General features: G+C 44.8%; 1 protein-coding gene across 15 annotated transcripts in view; it reads left to right on the top strand.

Moving 5' to 3' along the window:
* HDAC4 (histone deacetylase 4) overlaps positions 1-23,910 on the top strand; it is a 233,623-nt gene that overhangs the window by 72,831 nt on the left and 136,882 nt on the right. For 13 of the 15 annotated variants that reach the window (XM_084522961.1, XM_084522963.1, XM_084522964.1 and 10 more), the window contains one exon: positions 7,938-8,009. In XM_084522961.1, the coding sequence (XP_084379087.1) occupies positions 7,938-8,009 (72 nt within the window). Of the gene's footprint in view, positions 1-7,937; positions 8,010-23,455; positions 23,614-23,910 lie in introns of those variants that run through there. The other 2 variants (XM_084522953.1, XM_084522952.1) reach the window with 1 other exon arrangement.

Genomic DNA, 23,910 nt, shown 5'->3' with positions numbered 1-23,910 from the left:
CTCCCACTGCAAGGGATTAAGGAAAATAATGGTGTGGGAAGGAGAACACAACACTTGTACAATTTGGTGTCTGAAAAGTAGCGTATTGTCATTTGGATATTGATCTGTAAACACCTTGAGGACCACAGCATTTCCTGTTCTGTCACATCTACGCTGTTTGGCTTCTAGGATGACTTCTGAGTAATATTTTCAGGGCTGTTTTTCTTGCTAGCTGTTTCCGAGTGTTACTTTTACTTTGGTGCTAACTGAAGTGCGATCTGTTGGATTTCTCCGTGCTGGGTTCTGGGGAGGAAAGCAGTGCAAAGCTGTTGCAGACGCTACGCCTGAGTGTCTTCTGCCTCTTGTGAAATATTCATGTGGATTATAATGCAAAAGAAAGCTTAAAAAACCCATCATAATTCTTGCTTGCGAGGTGCTGAGCGCTGCGGCCTACTGCTGGCTTCAGCGGAGTGCCGCGCATCCTCCATGCGGCGTGGGGACGTGTTGATGTCCCTGGGGCCCTCAGGGACACGAGGGCTGTGATCCCATGCATGTCAGCCCCCTCTGTAACCGAGACGGACATCCGCCTGACCTAGTTTCTACGGCATCAAAAGAAAGAAGAAGGAATTATGGCAAATTAAATATATACAAGACCTTGCTGATGGTGTTCATGCGTTATGCCACTCGCTGGCAATGAAACGTGGGTGACTTGGGCATTAGATCTTATAAAAATAGCAGTAAAACAAAAACAGCCCCGCAAACAGGATTGGTTTGGCTTTCATCTACACAGGTAGCTTCTTGATTATGGTTGCAGGCCACACGCTAACATATTTAGAGCCCAGCTCTAATATACTTTTATTGTTTCCTCCACGCTGGTTCCTTGTTCTTCTTGGAGGTATCTGCAGCATTTTATTTTTACCATCCACCCTTAAAGTATGAGTAAATAGTGCTTAAATACTACATTTATTTTTGTTCAATTCTGGTTTGTTCAATGCTGTTGCGATGCACCGGATTTTTATAGTAGTCGCAGTCAATTCCAATTGAAACCATAATTGGTATTTCTACTTGATAGCTGCTGTAAATCTCAAAGAAGGGAAGAGAAGGATGCTCTCATTTTGTTAGGCTGCTTCTCTTTCGGATGCATAGTGCATCTTCCAGCTCTCTGGGCTAATTAAAATGCCATTACAGTACATGTGGTGCTACAATACAGTCTAGGGAGATTTCCAAAAATAGATTCTTGAGTGCAGACAAATTAGAGAGGAAATATGCACTGAGCATTTTCTCATAGGTTTAAAGAGAAATAATCCATTTGCTGCCTTAATTGCTTTCTTGTAAATGTTGAAGACTTTTTTTTTCCTCTGTAAATTTCGAATGAGTAGACAAATAAATAATACATCCATGATAATTACTATTCTCATTACTAATATTTTAACTTGTTGTTCTACACGGCAGCCGTTAATATGCAAGTCAGGATCTATCTTCTAGTGGACTGTGCTTAGTGGTCAGGGCCAGAGACTTTTATTCCTAAGCGATCCCGTTTTACCCACCTGGTGTCCCAAGGCTACGAGGTTAGTGCACGGGCTGTTTTCAGAAATAGCAACGTACCTGACCAGAACCAACAAAACCTTCCAAGAAGTAACGTAGATAAACGCTGTTTGCACAGCATGCAGCAAAACAACCCCCGAACCTGCGTGCAACATGCAGAAACCTTTTCTCCTGTGGCTGTGGTCCACGTCTACCGATAGCAGGAAGAAACTAGATGTTCTGAGGCCTGGAACGGGTCCATGAAACAGCCGTGGGCTGGCACGTGTCACTGAGACAGCACATAACTCACCCAGCAGTGCCAGGCAGAGCGGGGAGCTCACACTTCCATGGGTTGTGCCTCCCCGTGAGCTGTGGGCAGCAGCCTGCTTACGGGGGCTGAGGTTTGCTTGCAGACCACCCGTCGGCCTCAACTGGGGCAGGGGGAGCTGGGGGCAGGAGTGAGGATGGCTGTGAGGCCGATCGCAGGTCTCCAAGAGTTTCAGTGAGATGCAGTGTTGTGTTTCGGTGTCTTCCAGTTGTACCTTGAAGGAAATGGGAAGGTGGGATAGTTTTGGGGTTGGAGAGAAGGGGAATGGGTCTCCTCCTTGTCTTCCTGAGACAAATTCACAATTCTTTTGCTAGAAAGCAGTCGAGAGGGCAAGGTAGTTGTTTGCTTGATGACAAATACAAATTCAGGCATCATTGATCCAGAAACATCCCCTTTCTCTGCACGGTCCTTAGCAAAAGTTTAATTTTACATGTGGATGCATGCGCTCAAAAGGATGTGGTTGGGATATCCTCTTAGATGCCAAGTGGTGGTTCTTTATCCTGAGCTTACTATCCGCCTTCTTGTTTTGCCTGAGGCTTTCTATTGATCAGGCACAGAGAAATTTGAGCTTCTTTCTGTCTTGGCTTGGAAGGCATGGAGGCGAGCTTTTGACCTACATCCACACGGGGAAAAAATTAGTCAACATTCGGTAACTGCCTCATGAGGTGTTTAATGCGAAGGAGCAATAAGCAAAAAGCTGGGGGTGTAGGGATAGGACAAGGGCATTGGATTTAAACTCAAAGAGGGGAGGTTTAGATGAGACTTAGGGAAGAAATTCTTCCCTCAGAGGGCAGTGAGGCCCTACCTGAGGAGCTGTGGGTGCCCCATCCCTGGCAGTGCTCAAGGCCAGGCTGGATGGGGCTGGGGGCAGCTTGGGCTGGTGGGAGGGGGCCCTCACCATGGCAGGGGCTGCATTATGTGTTTTTTAAGGCTTTCCAACCCAAACCATTCAGTAACATATGAACAAGTCTTGGGGCTAATATATTGTCTTTCCTCAAATGCAAACAGGCTAATGTAAAAATTACCAAGTTCTGCAGACTGCCCATCTCATTTTCTGAAGTCTTTTCTCAGAGGTTTCTCCTTGATTGCCTGCAATTCATCTTCTAGTGTTGAATCTAAAACCAAGGGCAGCGCTTTGGCCAAGGAGGCTGTCACATCCCTGAGTAATTACCTCCCGTGTCTTGCATATGTGCCTGCTAATGCATCCTGGAATGAACTTGTCTTCTGCAGCAGTGCCAAATGGTGGATTGCAAAGTGCTTCAGCTTCCCTTTTCTTCTTGCTTTGCTGGGTATTTCTGTCTTGTGATTGTACTTCTAACCATCGTTACTGTTATTATTTAGGCAGGAAGGATCTACTCATTTGTGATTGACCCTTGCATCCATTTGCCAACCTGTCACTGAATTCTGCTTCTCCTCCTGCAAAGTGTGACCTCTCTGGTGTGGGGTCACAGCTGAGGATTAAATGATATTTAATGCTTTATCAGTAAATTGTGAGCTCCTGCAGTATGCTGGGTATAATGGATCTAAAAGCAGGTGGTGACCGAGAGGGCTTTTTTAACCAGGTGTGCGTTTGGTTTAGGGTGGTTCATGCAGACCTGACTTTCTTACTATGTGCCCCTTGAAACCTTTCAATGTTTTTTTTTTTTTTTTTTTTTTTTTTAATAAAAATTGGTTAAAAACAACAATAATTAAAAAAAAAATAAAAATCCAACACTTTGCTGTGCGGATATATTGCCAAAGAAACAAATTGGTTGCTTGTCTTCTATTTCACCTTGATCCATCCACACTGCTTTTCCTGTTACCTTATTTCTGTGCTGCGTCTTAGAGCCCTCCTTTATTTCTGCAGGAAAGAAATAATGCCCATTCACTGCATGTCCTCCTCCTGCCTTTCTCCCCTTCTTCCCTTCAAGTTTTACTTCGTGTGGCTCTTCAGGACCCCGTGCTCTGTGTGTCCTGTCAAGTCAACTGCTGGCTGTTCATCGCTTTGCTTGGGGAGTTCAAGTAGACCGGGGCGATTTGCATCAGGTCTAAAGATCTGAATATGTGAAAAACCATTTAAATCACCTCTTTTCTAGTTCTGCTCTGCTTTTTTAAACTCATCAGAGTTAATTATGGGAAGGCTGCTTACAGTTTTCTGTTGGAAACAAGCTAAGAGCTCGCTGAATGCTTCAGCCTTCTGTTTCGTTCATTATCTGTCCTTATTTTTTTCGAAAAGGGGGAGGAGGGAGGACTAAAGCTGTACTTCGCTGCCCTTGTCTAATTTGGTTTTGCCTCGGTGGTTGTTCTAGTTCATTTTGCTTCTTCATCTTTTCTGTATTTTTTTATCCTCGCGTGTTTCTCTGTTACCGAAGCCATCTTGTCTTTGTTTCGCTATTTCCAACATGTTTAAATCCTGCAAGCCCAGCTACTACATAAAGTATCCTTGGATATATTTTTAAAGTAACTTAAACAACTTTTTGGAGCGCTTCGGTACGGACGGGGATAAAAATAAAATGTTCGAGTTCCCACCAATGAATAATAGCTTCATCTCATTAATTAATGAGTAGAAATGCCCATCTGAAAATGAAGCTACACTATGTGTTCCCTAACTGGAGCCATAAATCAGACCCGCTGGTGCATGCCTCCTTTCCAGACCTGACGGACTCTGCAGTTTGTCTCCTCCTCGCGTGCTTTGCTGCAGCCTCCTTGCCTGCCTCCACAAGCTGCCCTCATCCATACCCAATGGACGTGGATTCATCTACCGCCAATATTTTTAGTATCTGAGGAAACATTTATCCAGGGGAGAGCAGGAAAGTATTTTGTAGGTGATCTGCTTTGCCTCGGTACTGTTCTAACCCAGGCTCGTGGCAGGAGAAATGCCAAGCAGTGCCTGCACGGTTTGACCTCGTCGCGCATTCTCCGCAGCAGTAAGACGAGCTGCTTCCCCTCCCTGCCCAGGTTTCCAGGATTGCAGAAGCGCCCTGTGATCCCTTCTAGGCAATAACAAGGACAAAACTGTAGATCTGTGTGTGGCACGGATATTTTTAGCATCTTCTGTGTGTGTTTTTTTTTAGTTCTGTAATTGCCAAAGCTGTCTCTATAAATGCATGGTGAAGCTTCTAGAGGGTTGGAGCTGAGTGCTTTGTAAAGGAAGGAGGTGGGGGTAAAACTTTTATTTCTGCAATGGAAACTGATTGTAATCATTTTGGCATTTGCAGACCCAGACCAGTTTTTATCTTACTGTTGTGTTTTTTTTTTTTTAAATACATGCTGGCATAAAACATCATGTGTTTCTCTTGTTGCACAAAGGTCAGTTATACAGCAACTGATTTAGGAGAGAGGCTTCAGTAATGGGGGTAAGATGAAAACACAGTATAGCAGTAGCTGCAAACACGCTTTTCTCGAGGCTTAGGCACCCCCAGGTGACTGGTTTGTCTCCAGTGTGATGATACACCAGGATCTGTGGAGCTCTGTGGTTGAACATGTAAAACAAAATAGTTTTTTTCCTATTTTGAAGGTACATGGAGCACAGTCACACCTTAGGACCCGCCCCCCCCCCAAAGTCAGTTCTCATTTAAAAAAAAAAAAAAAAAGAGAGAGAATTTAAGAATTTTTATTTTATTTTTGAGAATATGAGACCATTTTAGTGCAACTATGGTTTTAAAATCTTCCTTCAGACCTATATGAGGCACTCTTCTATTTCTTGGAAATCTTTAGATTTTTTTTTGGTTGTTTTGGTTTGTTGTTTTTTTTTGGTCAGCATTGTGTTGGCAGTAGATACGACGTTTTGTTAAAGGCAGGGTTATTTTTCTGAACAAATTGATCACCCGGTGTCTTGAAATTAAATTACTTGCTTGGTTTTGTAGCACCTTCATCTAGCTGTAGGAAGCTGAGGAGGCAATAGGAGCCTTTATCTGCTCTGAGAGGTGAGATTTGTGTTCTTTTCTTCGAGGCTTTGGTTTTGGGCTCAGGTTTATGGGCATCGTATGGACGGTCAGCTACCAGCTAAGCTCTCAGTGTGTGCATGCTGCAGGGTTTTGATCCTGAGACACTTGGCAGCTGCCGTGGTCCTGAGCACAAGTTGGGTTGCAGAATATAGGCTTCTCTTGAACGTGGGCTATTTCTACAGTGAGGCACAGCATCTGTATAAAACGAGACTGAAGTATCTCCGGAGTGCTGGCTGCTTCACTGCTGTTGTGCCTTGTAGTGAGAGTGTGCACTAACAGGGAGTAATAATGGAGCAAAACGTGAATTTGTTTGCAAGCACTTCAATATAAACATAAAAACAACCCTCCTAGATTGCTAGAAAGCAGGTAAGCCAGCCTTCACCTCCCCAGGGTGACCAGCTCGTGCTGGCAGCGGGGTGTTGCTGTGTTGACACTGCCGGCTGCGTGCTCTGGGTGTGAGCTTGCTCATCCCTCAAGAGGGGGCAAGCGATGTGCCAGCTAGAGTGTTTAAACCTCATTTTAACCTCTCTTATCCATACTTGTAGCCTAGGAGAAGAGGTGTTTTGTGCAAAGATCTCCTGACAAACTGCCTCTTTCTTTTTTTCTTCCAAGCAGAGACTTTTTATCAGTTAATGCAGCGAATAGAGAACCTCGGTCTTGCCTGGTTTGGTTTTGGTTGAGCGTTTAGACTTAGCACGAAATCCTCCGCACCCAGGACGAGGTGCAGGCTCCTGGGGCTGCGCTCACCCTGTGTGCTCCCTCGTCTTGGATGCGTGCCCTGGCTGAGCTGCAGCCTCTTTTTCTGTAGCCCCTATTTTTCTGCTCTCTGTTTGCAGTCTTTGATCTGCAGTGACTACTGGGTTGTGAATTCGGGGATATCGATGGCTGGATGTTGCTTAAAGCAGGGGTGTTTGGCTCTAGCAGGAACAATCCGAAAGCAAACAATGTATAATGTCAACAACCTGTTTCATCTGCAGGACAATAATTAACTTGCTTGAGAAGGAAAACTCAGCATGGTTGTCGTTCAGTTTATTGACGTACTGCCTGAGGCTGCACTGATGCTTGCTTATGGTCAGTGGAGGCAAAGCCATGCACGTGATGGAGAAGACCCAATCGTGCTTTCTTTCCAGGGACCTGAAATGGAGAAAACAGGGAGAAGAAAAGTGTGATTTATTTTTTTTAAACATTCCACTGACTTTGTACCACTTTTGTAGTACTAAACTGTCCTTTGCTTTGACTGAGAGATGGGATGGATTCTTTGATGTCTCCAGACAGGGTTTGGCTTGATTGTATCTGTGCTGCAGCGCAGAACACAGCAGCACTTGAGAGAAGAAGTGAGACAGAACTGCCAAAGGTGTGGGTATTTACAGTGGAACAAATGGGTTTGAGATGAAGTTTTCTGTAGTCAAGTCTTCATAACATAAGTACGGAAAACATACCATAGTGAGATGTCACTCACTTGAATTTAGTATTATTTTTGCTTCGGCTTTTATTGGGGGAAAGGATGGGAGGGAAATGGATGACTAGAAAATCTGGTCTGGCAGTCTACAACAGTAGGTATCATGTTCTTCTGTTTTAACTCTACTTGAATGCAAGATATAATCTTTGAAATATTTTAAATAGAGAACTGCTTCAGCAAGATGGATTTCTGCATATCATTTACAAAGTATGTTTTTAATGCCTTTCTGAAATCCAAACTTATGCAAAATGGGGCTTGTTATGCATGTCTATGCATTTTAATCTCCTGCAGTGATTTGTCAGTTTTCCTTAGCGTTGCCTTGGCATATTACAGCCATTCTTCAACTTCGCTTCACAGGGATGTGTTTCTGCCTTAGCTCTGCTCAGTTCTTCTGAAGAAGGAATGAATTGCTGTTTAGGTATTGTATGGTACGGTTTATAAGCTGATGTGCCTATTTTCTTGGATTGGGATCAGTACCAGTTGGATTTAAAGACCAGGAAAACCCGAGCACAATTTGGGCTACAGTATCTTTTATTTTCTGCTTTAGAGTAAGCAGCTGCTGTCCTGTTAATGTTCTTGTTTCTATTGATTTGTGCTACTTGTGTGTTTCTGGTTTGCATTGATAATTGGTTAGTGATTTTTTTTTTTTTTTCTGCTTGGAATGCCTAAAATAGCTCAGCTAACCAAAGAGTTGATGTGATATTTTTTTTTCCCTTTCCAGATGGGCTTTCTGGCAGAGACCAGCCAGTAGAGCTGTTGAATCCACCTAGAGTGAACCACATGCCTAGCTCTGGTAAGAAGAAACTTTTATTAAATGTTGTTCCTATTCTGGGAATGCAGTAAAATATTCTGCAGATCTATCTTACAAGTGGGAGAGCAGAATGCAAATGCAAAATGCTGGAACAAAGTGTGTCAGAACTTGCACACATCTACTTTCCCAGGCTGGGTGAGTGGGATTTGGGAGTGGAGGGAGAATAGAGCACAGCAGTCTTGGGAGGCTTAAATATCTCAGCCCCCACCCTCGGCAGGGGGCTAAACAGAGGCTAGCCTGGTTGGAGCTGTTTGTTTTTGCTTAGAAAGGAGAGGACAGCAGAACAAAACAGCAACAGCACCTTACGAGTGTTTTCACAGCCTAAAAGGAGAACTGCAAAACAAAGTCGTTTTTTTGAGTTGCTGCTCTTATTAAGGAAAAATCTCCTTGTGTTGAAATGAGCAAAAAGTCAGAGCCAAACACAGGCTGATCAAAGCATATCATGCTGGGCTCTTGGCTATTTGCTGTTCTTCCCTCTCCTAATGATCCCACTATGCTGTGTCCTGCGTCTTGTCCTTCTGGTATGAAGCAAGCAAAGCAGCCAGCGTTCGTCCTGGAGGCTGGCTGCTTCTCGTGGGGCAGAGGAGGGAAATCTTTTGGCACACAGTTACAGCACTTCAAACAATGGAAACAACGGCTTGCATCAAAATACACAAAATGCTGTGGAAAGCAGTCTGCTGCTTTCTTTTGTATTTCCACCTTCTCTCTTCCAGAAGTGTTTTGTTTCCAGGTGCAAACAGAGATATTTGTACTAGGCACGATTTGATACGTGAAACATTATCTACTTTCCAGGTAGGAGCTCAAGTTTTCCAAAAGCCCAGCTTTCTCTGCTCGGTTGCCTTCCAAAATGCCTTTAGGTCCTTTTATATTAAGGAAGAGATCTTGCAGAAGATCTAAGTGCTGCTGGTAATGCAAGTTGGAAAAATGTAAACGAAGCTTATTCAAAGCAACTTCAGTAGATTGGGGAGGGGAGAAATGGGCTGTGACCTAACCTACATTTTTGTAGACTTATATGTGTATCTGGAGAAGGAAACTTGTAAGGAGTTAAGAGCTATTGTGCTGGAAAAAGGAGGAGATCATCATTACCAGGTACGAGTGCTTGGCTTCAGATTCTGAGAAATCTCTCTTCACTCCATGCGCTCCAAAACTTGTCTGTCAAGTAAGGGAGGTTATATTTTTCCTAACCCAGAGAGAGATTCTCATTTTAAGACTTCCCTGGTAACGTGGGTCAACTTAAAGGTTTTTCTGCACGTTTTATATCCATGTGCAAGATTGAATGTTGTGGGCCTGCTCAAGTGCACGAGAGGAATCCCCTTCCTCTCTTCTGTGAGTAGGTCAATGGCCAGTATCATGAATGTGGGATGGGTTTTAGTCCTTTTGGACTTGGTTTCATTGTTGCTTGTAGTGTTTTGTGTTTTCTGTAACAATGTTTCAGGAAAAAGGCTGTGCACTGTGTTTATGTGGGGCAGCAGGGAGGCCTCAGTGTCTTCTGTGAGAGCAGAGCCAGCTCCAGACTGCGGGGTTCGTGAAGGAGGGCAGGAGAGAGGCCCCCGGTGGAGCAGGCTGTCCCCCTGCAGCCCATGGGTCCCACATGGAGCAGATCTCCACGCTGCAGCCCCCCCATGGGTGGAGGAGCCCCCGGTGGAGCAGGTGGATGTGGCCTGGAGGAGGCTGCGGCCCATGGAGAGCCCCCGCAGGAGCAGGCCCTGAGCCAGAGCTGCAGCCTGGCTCTGTCCGTGATGGGAGCTGCCAACGTATCTCCCCGTCCGTGCCTCAACCCTTGAGCCCTCTTCCATCATGTTTTCTCCCCTGATCCTTTGAGGAGGGGAGTGACAGAGTGGCGTGGTGGAGCTCAGCTGCCCATCAGTGTGAGACCACCACAGGCTGATGCTGGTGATCAGCCTGGGCAGCCTGATGCCAGAGTTCATTGTGCCCTGACTCAGTTTTCCCCAGATGATAGGAGGTTGCTTTAAGGTGCTGCGAACTCTTCAGGATTTATGGAATCCTCACCTCTTGGGCTACATTTTGAGTATGTTCAATAGCTCAGCGGTATGCCTGCTGAAAAACAAACAGCTAGACATCAAAGGAGAGCTGTGCTTGTGTTGAGTGGGCATAACGTGAGATAGGCAGTGATGTCTCTTGGTCAGATGACTTCTAGCAGCATTTGAGCCATGGGGATTCCTGTGTCATGCTGGAAAACTCAGGCCAGGCTGGATATGTGTGTGGTGGGCAAAGGGTAGGAGAGACTTCTGGGGTGGGGGGAGCGAAAAAGTGACCTTGCACAAGAAGCAGCATTAGCTCTGGGCAGCAGTCACCCCATTGCTACTCACTTGGGATCCTGCACTTACTCAATTTGGCTGAACTTTGGAGGTGTCTTTTCAGCCTTGCAGCACATACCTGAGCTAGAAATGTGTATCTTACATATTTTTATCGTCAGAATGGTAATTAAAAGGTGTTTGGCAAAAAGCAGAAAGATGTTTTGGCATGTTTGTAAGTGCAAGCAAATACTACTCACCTTGTAAGTGGCTTATCAGCTGGCTTATAAGTGCCTTTACCTATCTGCCTTGATATATATATATATATATATAGCCTGCCTTTAGTACTGTGTATCTTGATGAGCTTTAAAAAAAGGATTGTTGAAAGTTTCAGTCAGGCTGATGGACTTGGGCAAACCATTGTTGTGTCTATTTTTTATCATTATTACCTATAGGAAGTTTACTGCAAATCCTTCTAAGAGAAGAAATACCAAATATTGCTCTGGAAAAACAAGTTATGTATGGGTTTGTGGGGTGTTGCTCCAAGTCTCAGGCATGGCTGAAACAAAGGTGTTGAAAAACAGCTTAAGGAAAAAGAAAATGCTCAGTCATGTCCGGGGGTATTCCGCTTAAAACCTTAGCCCATCGTGGTCATGGTAAAGCGACTGAATTGTTGCCCTCATGATGAATGAACTCATTGCTGTGTGGCAGTAGACGGTGAACAGCCTTTATCCCCAGAGTTGAATTTATCCTTGAGATACAATCATTGCATTGTGTTTGTAGGAAGCCGAAATGTTTTCTCTTTGCCACAAACCAAGCGAAGTTTGATCCATGATAGTTGTTCTTTTCTGATGTAGAAGGGTGGCAAAGGGATGTAAAATACCCGAGGCCTATGCATGCTCTGTCCTGTGGCAGCATCTCAAGTATGGAATTCAAATGTGTAGAGCATTTCTAAGAAACCATTTTCGGAGTGAATGGAGTAGAATGGCATTCAGTCAGCAGCAAGGTGTGTTTTTAAGAAGATGAATTTTCTCCTTTTTGCATAAAGTAAGGATTAATTTGAAGAAAAGAAACATTTTCCCCTTTCAGAAATGTATCATCTATAATTGGTGCTTCTGAATTTTACTTGCATGTAAAAGGAAAACAAGACAACCCCCCTACAACCCACATCTCGCTTGGGAATATTATCATCTGTTCGATAAAACCTGTTCATGCTGCTTTCTCTTTTTGCAGCACGAGAATATTACTGTGCCTTTAGCCTGGGGTAGAAAAGGGGATAAATTGTTGAGGTTATTGTGCAGTGTTGCTTTTCCTGAACGTCTGCTTGCAGAATTCAGAGATCTTCAGAGGAGGGACCTCACAGATGCAGCATCTGTGGTCAGCAGAAGATGCATGAGCACGCAGGTGGCCACTGCCTGTTTGGGATCAGTTGCAGGGGACCACTTCCAAAAGTGTGAAGGAATTGTCCTGCAAATGAGCAGATCAGTTTTAAGTATTTGGTGTGTTTTAGGGTATTTTTATTCTTTTTAGCAGTGAATTTACACAGCCTGCAGCCAAGGAGACTGATCCATTTGGAAGGAAGGAGGGATAGAGTTCTCTTGTCCTCTTACATTTTTTTTCTTCTGTGCTTTTAAAACGAGATGCCTTTTCCTTAGGGCAAAGCTGGGGAGCCAGTCTTAAAGACCTCAATTGTACAAATAGCTAGATATGTTGTAGATAGTCCTCTTAAAAACATCACTTACGTACTGTTGAAACCATCTTCCAGATTTGATCAAATAGGTCTTTGTTAAGAATGTCTTCAGTATTAGAATGAGTTTCGTTTCTTTACAAGGCTGTACTTACGGTACTTTGGATAAACTGAAAAGACTTACTCGAGGTATTTCCCTTGTCAGTATAAACTTTGCAGTTGCTCATTGCATTGCAAGTGAATACAATCCTAAGTAATTTCTTTAGTGGTAGAAATAAGAAGAGTTTGATATCTGTGACACATGAAAAAAATGTTAGATAGAAATATGATGTAAACCAGTTCTCTTTAAACTTAAAAGCTTTGCTTTAAGTAGTGAAACTGCAAACTGGGACTAAGTCTGAGCTGACCAGCTGCGTTTCCCCATTATGCTGGTCGTGGTGTAAGGTGACATTCTGGGGTTACCTGTGGGTGTAAAGCACTTAACAGCACGTTTATTGAATTAGGAATGAAATTCCCCTTCCCGTGGCATTCCCACTGGCTTTTCAAGGTTGCTTCCCCAAGCTATGGTAGAAGCAATAGTGATAATCACAGCACTTTTTGCTGTGGTTCAGTGCAGCTGACGAGTGATTTGCATCGTGGCATTCATTGCAGAGCACAGGTGCTGCATGGAGAGGTGGAGGAAAAGCAGCCAGGCTTGCTGCCCCTTAGGTGAAGCCTTCTCTCTGGGAGTGCTTGCAGATCAGGTGGAAAGCTGGGGCAGGGCTTCTTGAGGTGGCTCTCCAGCTGTCATCTGCAAACCCCTGGTGGTCTGGGAGGCCATCGTGCGTGTTAGGGAGCGAACTGCGGTGGTCTTCTGACAGGTTTTTGCAGCTTGATTGATAGTAGCCTCCTGCGAAGCGTTAGGAGCCAGTGGGTTAAACAAAGCTTGGGGATGGCCGCTGCTGAGCAATTTCTGTGAGAGCTCAGTTTAAGGGGGGACATCTTAGTGGTGGCAGTGAGCTGCCGGCCTCTTCCACAAGTGGCTGCACCCTGCCATCCTTCCAAGCTGGATGTGGTGCCTCTGCCCAGCCCTGGGGCTGTCCGTCCTGCGTGGATCTGGTGTTTGCAAGAGCAAATGCCACGTTGGGGAGCCCAGGGCATCACGCCTGAGGCTCCAGCTCCTTGCTTTTTCTTCCTCCTGGGTCTGATTACCCAGTCTCACTTCCACGTCAATTTGAAAGAAGGCAGATGTGGGTATGAATGAACGGTCTGCAAGAGCCTCTGGACTAATGTTGTGACGTGCTTTTACAGGCTTTTGAAATCAAAGACTAATCCTGGCTTCGAAGAGGAAGGAGTGGGTAGTCCAGTTGGCCTAGCAGAGCAGAATACCGTGTCTTTGTTAATTTATCCCTTCAAAGGAAGGGGATGCCCTCTCCCTGCACTGGATTTTCAGATACTTGCTTAGTTTCTATAGCGTGGCTGCTTCAAAAGCCCCTTCACAGAGGTACCAAATCAGCGTGGCGCAGTGGGGCTTTGAAGCGGGTTCAGATTGCTGGCTGGTCAGCCAGGATTTGGGGCTCCCGACAGGCTCATGCCTCTGCAGACAGCAGCTTGTTCGTCCTTGTTCACACCGGGACGTGTAAGAATGGGGATGTATGGCTTTATCAGGCTCTGGAAGCGTAGCTCGTGTGCTGAAAGGCTCGTCCTTTAGTGTTAAAAATACTCTTCTCTGTTCTTCACGGAGTCGGGGTGTGAGAGGGTAAATCATCATTAAAAGTGAGGTCTTTAGTAATAGTTTAAATGCCAAAACCGTACACTAAGATTGAAACATTGTTTGCTTATTAGCTTCTTGTTAGCCTGGTGTTTGCATATTTACAAGCTGCAGCTATTCCTGTCAGAATAGCGTATTAATTACTGTATTAATTTTAGCACCGTGAGGATGCTCTGTATTAAGACAGTGAAGAAACGGCAGGTTAATGTACCTTGATAGTACATTAATGTGCCTCTGTAAAGCCAGGTTAATGCCTGTTGCAGTAAATACAAGGTTATTTCCTTGTATTTACTGTATTTTGCTATTTACTACCCTACAGGACAAAATGCAGCCCCTGCAATGAGCATAAAAGGAGCGTATTTCCAGCGGGAAGCAGCAGTGAAGTTCACCTTTGTAATTCATTGCTCAGCAAGGCAGGCGTTGTGTAACGCTTCAGCCGGCTCCCAAATTTCCCCTGATGATTTGCTGTATTGTTGTGTTTTTAAAATGTTGCAGCACGCCCAGAGTGCGGTCAGCAAACTGGAGGTTATTTATGCAGGACGGACGAGGGAATTGGCACATCTAGAGGCTCTCGGCAGCTCCCTGCAGAGCAGCAGGGAAGTTCAAGCGTTAGGACCTCTTCCCTTGGTTAACACTGCACTGTAACTCATGTTTTGTTGGTCATAATCATAGGATAATTTAGGGACTCCAGCTCTGTGGCAGTACGAGCCCATGCTTTGATTGTGTGTGGGGATAGATACGAGACATGAGTCTTTTTGCCAGCCCATTAAGCGCTCTTAGTGTGAACTTAAGCATTTGTGTACGTGAAGCTCCAAAAACCAAACCACTTTTCCTGCAGCTTTGGGTTTTCTGGAGTGGGGACCACGCGGGGGCCTGCCAAAACGCAGTCCGTGGATGTCCTGAGTTTGTGGAGTAGGAATAGCAGGAGCCCGAAGCTCCTAAACTCGATTTTGTTGTGTTTTGTCTTGGAAAACAATATTTGTCGCTTCCTTTCTTAAGCACAAGGAAACAGTTATTAAACGGAGGAGGTGGGATGAATTATTAATGGCTTGTTCCTCTTCTAAAAGCCGCACTTAAATCTTAAGTGTGCGAATACAGAACTGTTTTCTTTGATGAGAGGTAACTGGCAGGAAAGTTTGCTTTATTGCAAGACCCGGCATGCTATTTTTCTTTATTCTTCCCTCACCTTGTTCAGTTTATTAATTCACAGTGATTGAATCTAGATTTCCTTAGATTTCCTTAGTTCTGAATGTTCGCAGTGTTATTTTCACAATAATCCGTCTCCCGCTTGCCCCAGCGAGGGAAAGTTTGCTTTGTGCTTCTGCTTTTGTACAAAAAGCAGGTGAAGGAGGGAAGAGCCTTTGAATGCGTGACAGTATTTATATTAAACTTTTCGACTTCTTAGAGAAGGAGGAGATGGCAAGATACGAGCAGACATTTAAAGGCTCACTTGAATTGTTAATCAGTAATCTGTTCCCATTGCCTCTGGCTCTTCTAAAAATAACAGTACTCTGCAATGAATGAAAAGTGATAAATATTTCATGGAAAGTTGATCATGGATTTGAGGCATTTCTCGGTGGAAAATTCTGCGTTTTTCAGATGTGATCCATCAGTGACTTTGCCATGTCCTGTTTTCCATGTGTGTAATGCAATCTATGCGTGTGTTGCCTGCATCTGCAACCCTAAAGAGACTTGGAAATGAAGATGAAGCCTGTGTGTGGCATTCTTTGTTGTTGTTTTTTTTTTTTCTTCTCTTACATTTTCCAGGTAACGCTATTGTCCCGTGGCTTGTAACAAACATTGTGCTTCTTCTAGTTAGGAGACAAGTGCTTGTGTTTCCCTTCAAGGGCTGTTAAGGCTTCTGGAGAGTCCCGACACGCTGTCCTGATGCCTGCTGGTGGCTCTGCCCGTGAACTGGAGGGCGAGGGTGGAGGAGCAGCCGAGGACTGCTTCATTCGCAGTGTGTTTGCTTTGATCCAAGTTCCCTTCTCACCGGTGCGCTCTGTGCTACGGAGCTCCCCGGGGTGCTTTATGCCAAAATTAACTAGGGATGGTTTATTGCTACGGGGGAGGTAGATGCCGTCGGTCTGTGCCCAGCGGCCACGTGCATTCCCAGGGTTTTAGGAATTCCTATTCTGACACAAGATGCATTTAGCAAGATCCTAGAAGCTCTTCCCCGGCGTATATTGATTTTCAGGACTATATTTGGCTCTGCTTTTTCTTTGGACAGTGGAGGGAATATCAGGTGAATGGCTTGTGCAGTGATGCCTAAAATCATCCAGCTGCTGATTTGGAGGATTGCTGTTCACTGATTAAACAGACCTTTACTTTCCCTTTCTGTTACTTTTTCCACTTGCCCACCTGCTTCCCACCCCTGTCCCCAAAAACCCACTCCATACCCAAAAATGGCCTGGGCAGAGACACAGTTCACTGCGTAAACAAACAAAAAGTGTAACCTAGTTACTTCAAAATGGAAAACCCCAGCAATGCTGACGGGCCAAGTTAACGTGAGACTACTGCCAATTTGTAATGACCTAACTTTGTTTTGCCTTCCTAAGTGTTCGGGCCTTGAAAGATGGGATGATGTCTTCAACAAATAGGGTCTGTCGAGAGCTGGGTGGCAGTGTGAGCACTTCAGCTCACCTGTACGGTTTCCTTCTGTGTGTCCTTGCTTTCCTAAACCACTGACTCTCCTGACTTCTCAAAGAGTACCTGTAGGAATGTCGTCCTCCCTCCTCGCCATCTTCTCACTACCAGACCACGTTTGTCACCAAGCAAATGGGACAGCAGAGTTTTCGGTTGGGTATGAATGCGGAACGAACTCATTCACACTGCAACCGTCTCCTTTAGATTTATGGTTAGGGCTGAATTAGCATTCGCCACTTAAATGGCTTGATTTGAGGTCTACCTTAAGCCGGTGTCTCCTTTAACTTGAAACAAGTGCTTATGATTAAATATCTGCTCCTTTGGCTTAACTAATGTCTTGTGATTTAAACCACTCAATTGTTACTACTTTTCCATCTGTTTTTCATTCAAGAAATTGTGTCATATTGGATGATTCATTCATATTTGATTAGAGATTTCATTATAAGCTAGTCTTAAGTTTTTATGATCTAATAAAAGGCTTTGGAATCACTGACTTGGAACTGTAATTGTAATATCATGCAGAATAAATGTACTGCACATTTTAATGATACTTTGCTATATATTTTTTATACTGTTACAGTTCTTGCTAGTGAATTGTGTAAGGTGAATTTGTTTAAAAGTTCCTAACGAAATTCAACAACTGACCATTTCCACTGGACAGAGGAATTCTCCATAAGTTATTGTAGCAGCTCTCCAAGTTGCACTGAAGGGCACAGTCCATGAAATTTTGGTCAAAACTCACCTTCCTTAACCCATACTTGTAGTCCTGTTCATTAAGATGGTCATGCAGTAATGATATTATGAAGGTCTTTAAGATCCCGAGTTGTTGAGGTATCATGGGCATTGGGTAAGTGATTTTATTGTCAATAAGGAGGGTGGATCTGCCACCAGTGTGCAAATTACTTCTTGGATGAAATAAATGAATGCACTTTTTTATCAACTTCTAAAACTCGACTAAACTGTTAGAATAGGGCATTTAAAATATACATATATATTTTTAAAAGTATTGTAAGGAGCTGCATTTGTGTGCTTTTCTTTTTACTATTCCAAAATTATCTTAAACTTTCAAGTATTTTTCAGTTTTGTAATAACTTATTTCTGTCCTTTATTAGAAAATTTTTACACCAAGCTATTTTCTGCTGTACTTTTTGTAACATTGATCGGTACAGGGAAACTATCAGAGTAGTTTTTGTTCCTCAGCCATAATATATTTTTCTGAAAATGATTACGTACAGGATATTATGCACTGTATTTATCGTGACTCAAAGACCACAAAAAATGGCAAACCCCAAAAGGTACAGAAGGAACACACAAACACCTGTGTAATACGTTAGAAAAAGAATAGCGAATGCTGCTTGGCTGGCCTGCCCTGAGTCGAGCTGTGAGAAAATGGTTTCACCTCATCAGCACTGTTCATGAGAAGCCAGGTCTTGTCGCAGACATTGCTGAAAGCTTACATTCAGCTCTTACATTAGAGGATTAATTCAAATTGGCTCTTTTAGTTGTACCAGGACAAATAGGCTGGCACCCCGTTCAGCGTGGGCATTTCTGTGTGACTGCTTGGGCAGAAATTGTGGCTTCATGGCAAATGTCACCGGGACCCTGGGATGGGAGCTGCGGAGGGAGCAGATTGAACAGAGCAGGGAAGTGATGAAGGTGCGGCTATTTTGGGGTGACGATCAATGAACAGTGATCCTGGGCAGTGGTCCTGGGGTGCAGAGGGGTTTCCAGGTGATGGACGGAGCTTGAGGAGGTGGGATGGTGTGGGTTGTACCCATCAAGAGGGGTTTGGAGACGTAGGCACTGAAGCTGGAGCACGGGTGTGTTCCCTGCAGACCTCTGGGGGAATGTTTCTTGCAGCTTTATACTAAAGCAATGTATAGTTTATATAATTAAATGTCTCAGATGAGCGTGTATCCCCATCCACAAGGAAAATAAATGCACAGGTGTCTGCAAATGGACACCTCATCCTTGCAAGCCCCCTTTGGAAGCGGATGGCCATAGTGAGGCTCCCTTGCATAACAGCACCCTGGAGACCTGGTCTGTAATCTCTGCATCAGGGCCAGGCTTGTTTGAGCGGCGCTTTGTGGCATGTGTGCTAGAAAGCCACCCAGGCCTTTTTCTGCAGGAATACGATAGTTCCTCACATGACTTAAAAATATCTGTGATTCATTCCAGCGGTTCATTACTCTGGAATGAGGAGGCTCTGCGTTTGGTGCCAGCTTACTCTGTGACCTTTGGCAAATCACTTGGCTTTTCTTCTCTTCCCCTAAAAGCGGGTAGTAACAGTATCTGTCTGTCTTCCTAGGGGTTTGCTGCGGTCGTCACCAGCACAACACCTGCAGCAGATAGTAGGAAATTAAAATTAATTTGGTCCACGTCATATCCAGGTTGTCGCCTGGGCACCCAAGCTGGAATCGGCGTTGTTCTGCTTTCTGTCTGTGGAAACTCAGTGTCCAGGGTAGAAGTGTGAAGCTTGAATTGTTGGTTCTCTGAGAAAATCAGTTATTCCATACTAAACCTTGGATCAGGTTTGTGTGCAGTAAATTTAAGGGTTTTTCCTTGATTTTTTTTTTTCTTTTTGTAGGCTTTTGCTTTAATATAATATAGGTTTGGGTAAATGTAATACATTGACTAATTCATTCCGTGGATGTATTTTTATGCACATACACAATGAGTTCCTATTGAGTAAATAATGTATTGTGGGAGTGAATGAGTTGGATGGAGGTAAAAAGAATTTGCAGGAAATAATCGGGGCTTCTGAACTGTTGGAAATGCAGGGAAACGGGAGAATGACAAGAACTGAAAAAAAAAAACACCTTGTCTGAGGATGAAAGCCATGGCAGTGTTTGGAAGATGTTTAGAATATTCTCAATGTTAAATCAGCACCATGGGAGTTTTAAGTGGGGAAAAGTTGAAATGGTGGAGGCGAAAGAACACTTCAGAGAAGTGGCAGTGGTTTCCTGCGTTTCAGCGTGTTTTTCTTCTTTTAATACAGTCTGTCTGAATTCTTTGTTCTTGTACTTTCTTTGAACTTGGAACATTTTGGCCAGACTTCTCCTGATAGTTGCCATCCTTAATTGAAACAACGGTAACCTTGCTGCTGTTTAAATGCAGGCTTTTGGAGACCTGAGCGAAATACTGCACTCGCACCTTATTTTGACAACTAACTTAATAAGAGGCTGAAGCTTTGCGTTTCACAACTGATTAATCAGAAGTAAATGCAGCCGGTGCCGCCTGAATTTTATTCTGATGCCTTGAGCCAAGCGGCAGGAACCGGCATTTCCTTGTGTTGCGTTTCCCATAAGCTGTCTTATTTATAGCTTACTGCAAGGGGAAGGCAGTGTAGCTAGTGCTGAGATAAGCCCGGGGGCCGGGGGAGCGTTATCGCACCCGCACGCGGTGTCAGCGAGGCCACGGGCGGCTCCGAGCCCTGTAGCTGCCCTGTTGCGTGTGAGCGTCGTCGCTTTTGGGGAAGGGTTGTGGGCTGGGAGATCTGTGCCCACACTGGAAACGGTGTGAGCAAGCACCGTCTTGTCTTGTAGTGGGGCTCCGGGGCACTAAAATCTCTCCAAACTTGCTTTCTGGCTATTGTGGGTGTTTTGTAGCGCCTCTTCCTATCTGTTCTTGCTCTGTTCCAAGCTGGGTTAGCAATCTGCTCATATAAATGTATATATTTCTGAAAGCGTTTCCCACATCAAAAAAGCTCTCCCCAAATCATAAAAATGCATGGAAATATAGAATTGTTTGGGGTGGGAGGGACCTCAAAGTCCCCCCAGTGCCACCCCTCAAGCAGAGCAGACCCCATCCAGCCTGGCCTTGGGCACTGCCAGGGATGGGGCACCCACAGCTCCTCGGGGCAGCCTGGGACAGGGCCTCACTGCCCTCAGAGCAAAAAATTTCTTCCTTACATCTAATTTAAATCGACCCTTTTTCAGTTTAAAACCACTACCCTTTGTCCCAGCACCACACTCCTCCTGACAAAGCATCCCTCCCCAGCTTCCCTGTAGCCCCCATTAGGCACTGGGATGAAATGTTGAGGAGCAGGAATGCTGAAATCCTGGTTCCTCGTGGTCCCCTCTGGCTCGTTTGGTTGGGATTGCCCCAGCAGGGCTGTTCTGCCTTGCCCCACAGTGGATCTGGATGCTCCATGCCAGGGAAAACCTGGGTCCTGGTGATGCCAAGGGGTGATCAGGGCACGGTGTGCAGCGAGGCTCTGGGTCAGGGCATTTCAGCCTGGCTGGAAGGTGCTCCAGCAAAGCTCGATGGCATCTCCTGGGTATGGGGACAGCCCCTTCCCAGCCACCACCGAGGGCATGGCCCTGATGGAGCCGCGCTGCAGGCCCCAGGCCTTGGCTAGGCCCCGCGTGAGCCCCACCTGGAGCTGCTCAAGCCCCATCCATCTCCTGGTTCCTCGCCCTGTGAGCCCACAGCCCTGAGGTGCTCCACATGTTTGGGGGTTTCCAGGACCCACACAAGCAACACGTGGTCACCTCCTCTTGTGCAGGCACTGCCTGTTCTGTCCCCAAAAGCTGAGTCTTGGGCACACAGTATTAGAGGAGTGGATGTCCCTTGGGCGTGCTCTTCAGTTGATGCTGCTCAAGAAAACACATGAAAGCTCAGTGTCACGAGTGCTATCTGCATAATCTCGCCTTTGATCTCTGTATTGATGATAATTTTTTATCATATACAAAGCTGCTTTCTTTCTTTTTTTAATTTTGGTGCGCAATCACACAGAAAACATTCCTTAATCCTCTTGGGTGGGAATGATGTTCATGCTTCTTTCTGACCTTAACAGCCATGACACCTGGAAGTGAAGGCATTGGATTTTATTCCATGTTGTGTGACGACATCAAGATTTTTAAACACCTCTTCAGTCTATTTAAAAATTAAAATGTGTAAATGTATTGAAATATGTGGTGCTTCTCTTGCTCTCCCCCTGGAATGCAGAGAAGAATGGCTTAACTGTACCATGAACCCTCTGAAATTCAGGTGCAGCCTCATTAGCACAGGTGTAATTATGACCCCTATTTCATTGGTAAGATGTCTTTTGCTGGTAGGAAGGAGGATGGAGGCAGAGCAGGACCCTTTCAAATGCCATACTCATGTTGTAGGGCTTGCAGGAAAGGGGGCCATGGAAGCAGGGTGGTGCTCTAGTCTTGCTTGGAGCAGAGATCTCCTTTTAGGGTAAGATATCCCATGGGCATCCCATAACACAGCTCTGTCACACCAGGACTGGTGTCAAAGTGGACAAATTACTGCTGCTTTGCAACTCTGCCTGCCCGTTTACCCAGGGGGTTTTGGGGCTCTGAGGCACAAGATGCAGATCTGGCAGCCAGCAAGAGGAGTTTTATTCCATTTCTGAAGTTGTTCGGTGATGATAAATGTTTTCACTTACTGATTTGATTTTATTTTGTTCTTGTTAGAGAAAGGTAGAGATTCAATGTCTCAGGATCAGAAATAGGTTTATGATGGTATTTGTGATCTACTGGCAGGAAAAAGTAAGCAAAACTAATTCTTGTTCTTCTGACAGTAAGCCAAGGAGCTGGTATGCTTGTTATTTAAATTGGAAGTTTCTTAAGATGGTATTAGACCTGCCCCATCTGTCTTAGCACAGGCTAGATGGCAAAGGATTTTGCTTAGTAAAGTTCTGCTGATAAATCAGAGAGCTGAGCGTGACAGTAATTCCTTTGAGCTAATGTGCTGCAGAGCTCAAATATGATATGAACGTGGCACACCTAGGTCCTGGGGTCCGGGAACATTTTGACCTGATTCTTCCAACAAGTCAGAAAAGAGCATGATTAAACGTGTGGCAGATAGCTGAAAGTATCAGCAAAGCATCCCCTTCAGGATGGGATTATATGTGCTCAGCAGCTGCTTGCCTGCGTACCCAGACCGAGATGCAGACTGAGCTGGAAGCGCTTCCTGCCTCTAAATAAAAAAAAAGCTTCTTCAGGAATCTGTCTGTCACTTGCATGAATTTCCTTAAAATATTTCTGAGCAGGTTTTATTACTGTGTTTCTGAGTGAAAGGTATTCTACAAGCTGAACAGGACTGGCCACGCTGCTGCTGGCAGCCACGGGGCATTCCCAAGTGGGCACGGAGACACAGAGCTCGACAGGCATGCTGAGCTCCGTCCCCTGAAACTGAAACAGGTCGTGTAGCGCAGGTTTGCACTGCCTCTGAAGTGCCCGTGTGAGGCTACTAAACCTCACAAGTTATGTTGTGGAATTTAAAGCCAGTTTGTTTCAGAGAGAATGGCTCCTCCTGTGCTTCTCCTACTTTCGATGGCGTGCGGGGTCTAAAAATGCAGCCAGTTTACCCTGCTAGAAAATACATTGTGCAGTTTGGCAAGCTGCAAGTGGGGAAAAAAGAGAAAGTACACATGTACACACACACGTCTTTCCATCACTGTATGTATATATAGATACAAAAAATAAATTTTCTTGTATATTATCTGTAGATCCCTGTTGGTGAGACTTGTGCCCTGAAGCAGTGCCATACAAAATCTAGATCTTTGTCCTTTATTCATACAAAATCACAAAATCTAGATCTTTGTCCTCTATTCTTAGCTGTGGTTTTCAGGCTGTGGAGTTACAAACCTGTAGAAACTGGCGGGTTGTATAGTGTTGGTATGCAGAAGGCAGGAAAAATGGCTGGAGAGGAAGAGGATTGAGTCAGGCCTGTGTCAGAAGTGTCTTGCTCCAAGCACAGCACAAGAGAAGCTGGAGAATCGTCTGGTTTGCATCATGTGGATAATACCACAAGATGATTTTGTACCTTGGGCCAAGCTACTGGAGTGGCAGAGCCCCAAAAACTGGTTGCAGGTGATGCTGCAGAAAAAAAGGGATGGGGTAAGATGTGTCACATCTTCAACAGAGTGTGAATTAACATAGCTGCCCCTTTCTTAGGGCCCTCGGCCATCAGCACTGTGTAGAAAAAAACCTCATTGCCTCGTGTCTGTTATTTGTGTCTTACGCCTTACACCTGTAAGTGGGGGGGGAAAAAAAGGACTTGGGCTTGAAGCAGCTGTGTTGTGACAGGGTAACGAAGGTGAGCAATTTCTGCTTTCAGCTGCCCTGGCAAGTGAAAGGATCAAAGCTGGAACACTTTCTCTTTGGGTGCTAAAAAGTAATTGCATTTAAACCGAAATTACCAGCACTCTTGCTAGGAAAAGATTTGCTCCTGAAGGGCTCCTGCCCTGGCTGTGGAAAGCAGCAGAGGGCTTCTCCTGCTAATTCGTGTGCGGTAGGTTCTGGGGACAGCTCGGTGGCAGTGCTGGTGGGAAGCTGCGCCTTGTGGCCTACCTGCCTTGCCTTAGAGATGTTGAATTGCACGGGGATTACTCACTGGGGTCAGTAGCAGCGACTGCATATTTGAGGTTGAATGGGAAGCTTTCACTTTTAATGCTTTTCTTTTTTCTTGGTTTTTTTTTTTTTTTTTTTTTTTTGTTTTTTTTTTTGGTGTGGCGTAAAGTGTGGGTTGCGATTCTTATGAACTCAGCGGCAATGTTAATAGTGCTTTGTGGGGCGGGAAGTTTGTTGC

This window comes from Aythya ferina (assembly GCF_964211825.1).
Source record: "Aythya ferina genome assembly, chromosome: 6".
Classification (NCBI taxonomy): Eukaryota; Metazoa; Chordata; class Aves; order Anseriformes; family Anatidae; genus Aythya; species Aythya ferina.
This window is presented reverse-complemented; position numbering and strand designations above follow the sequence as displayed.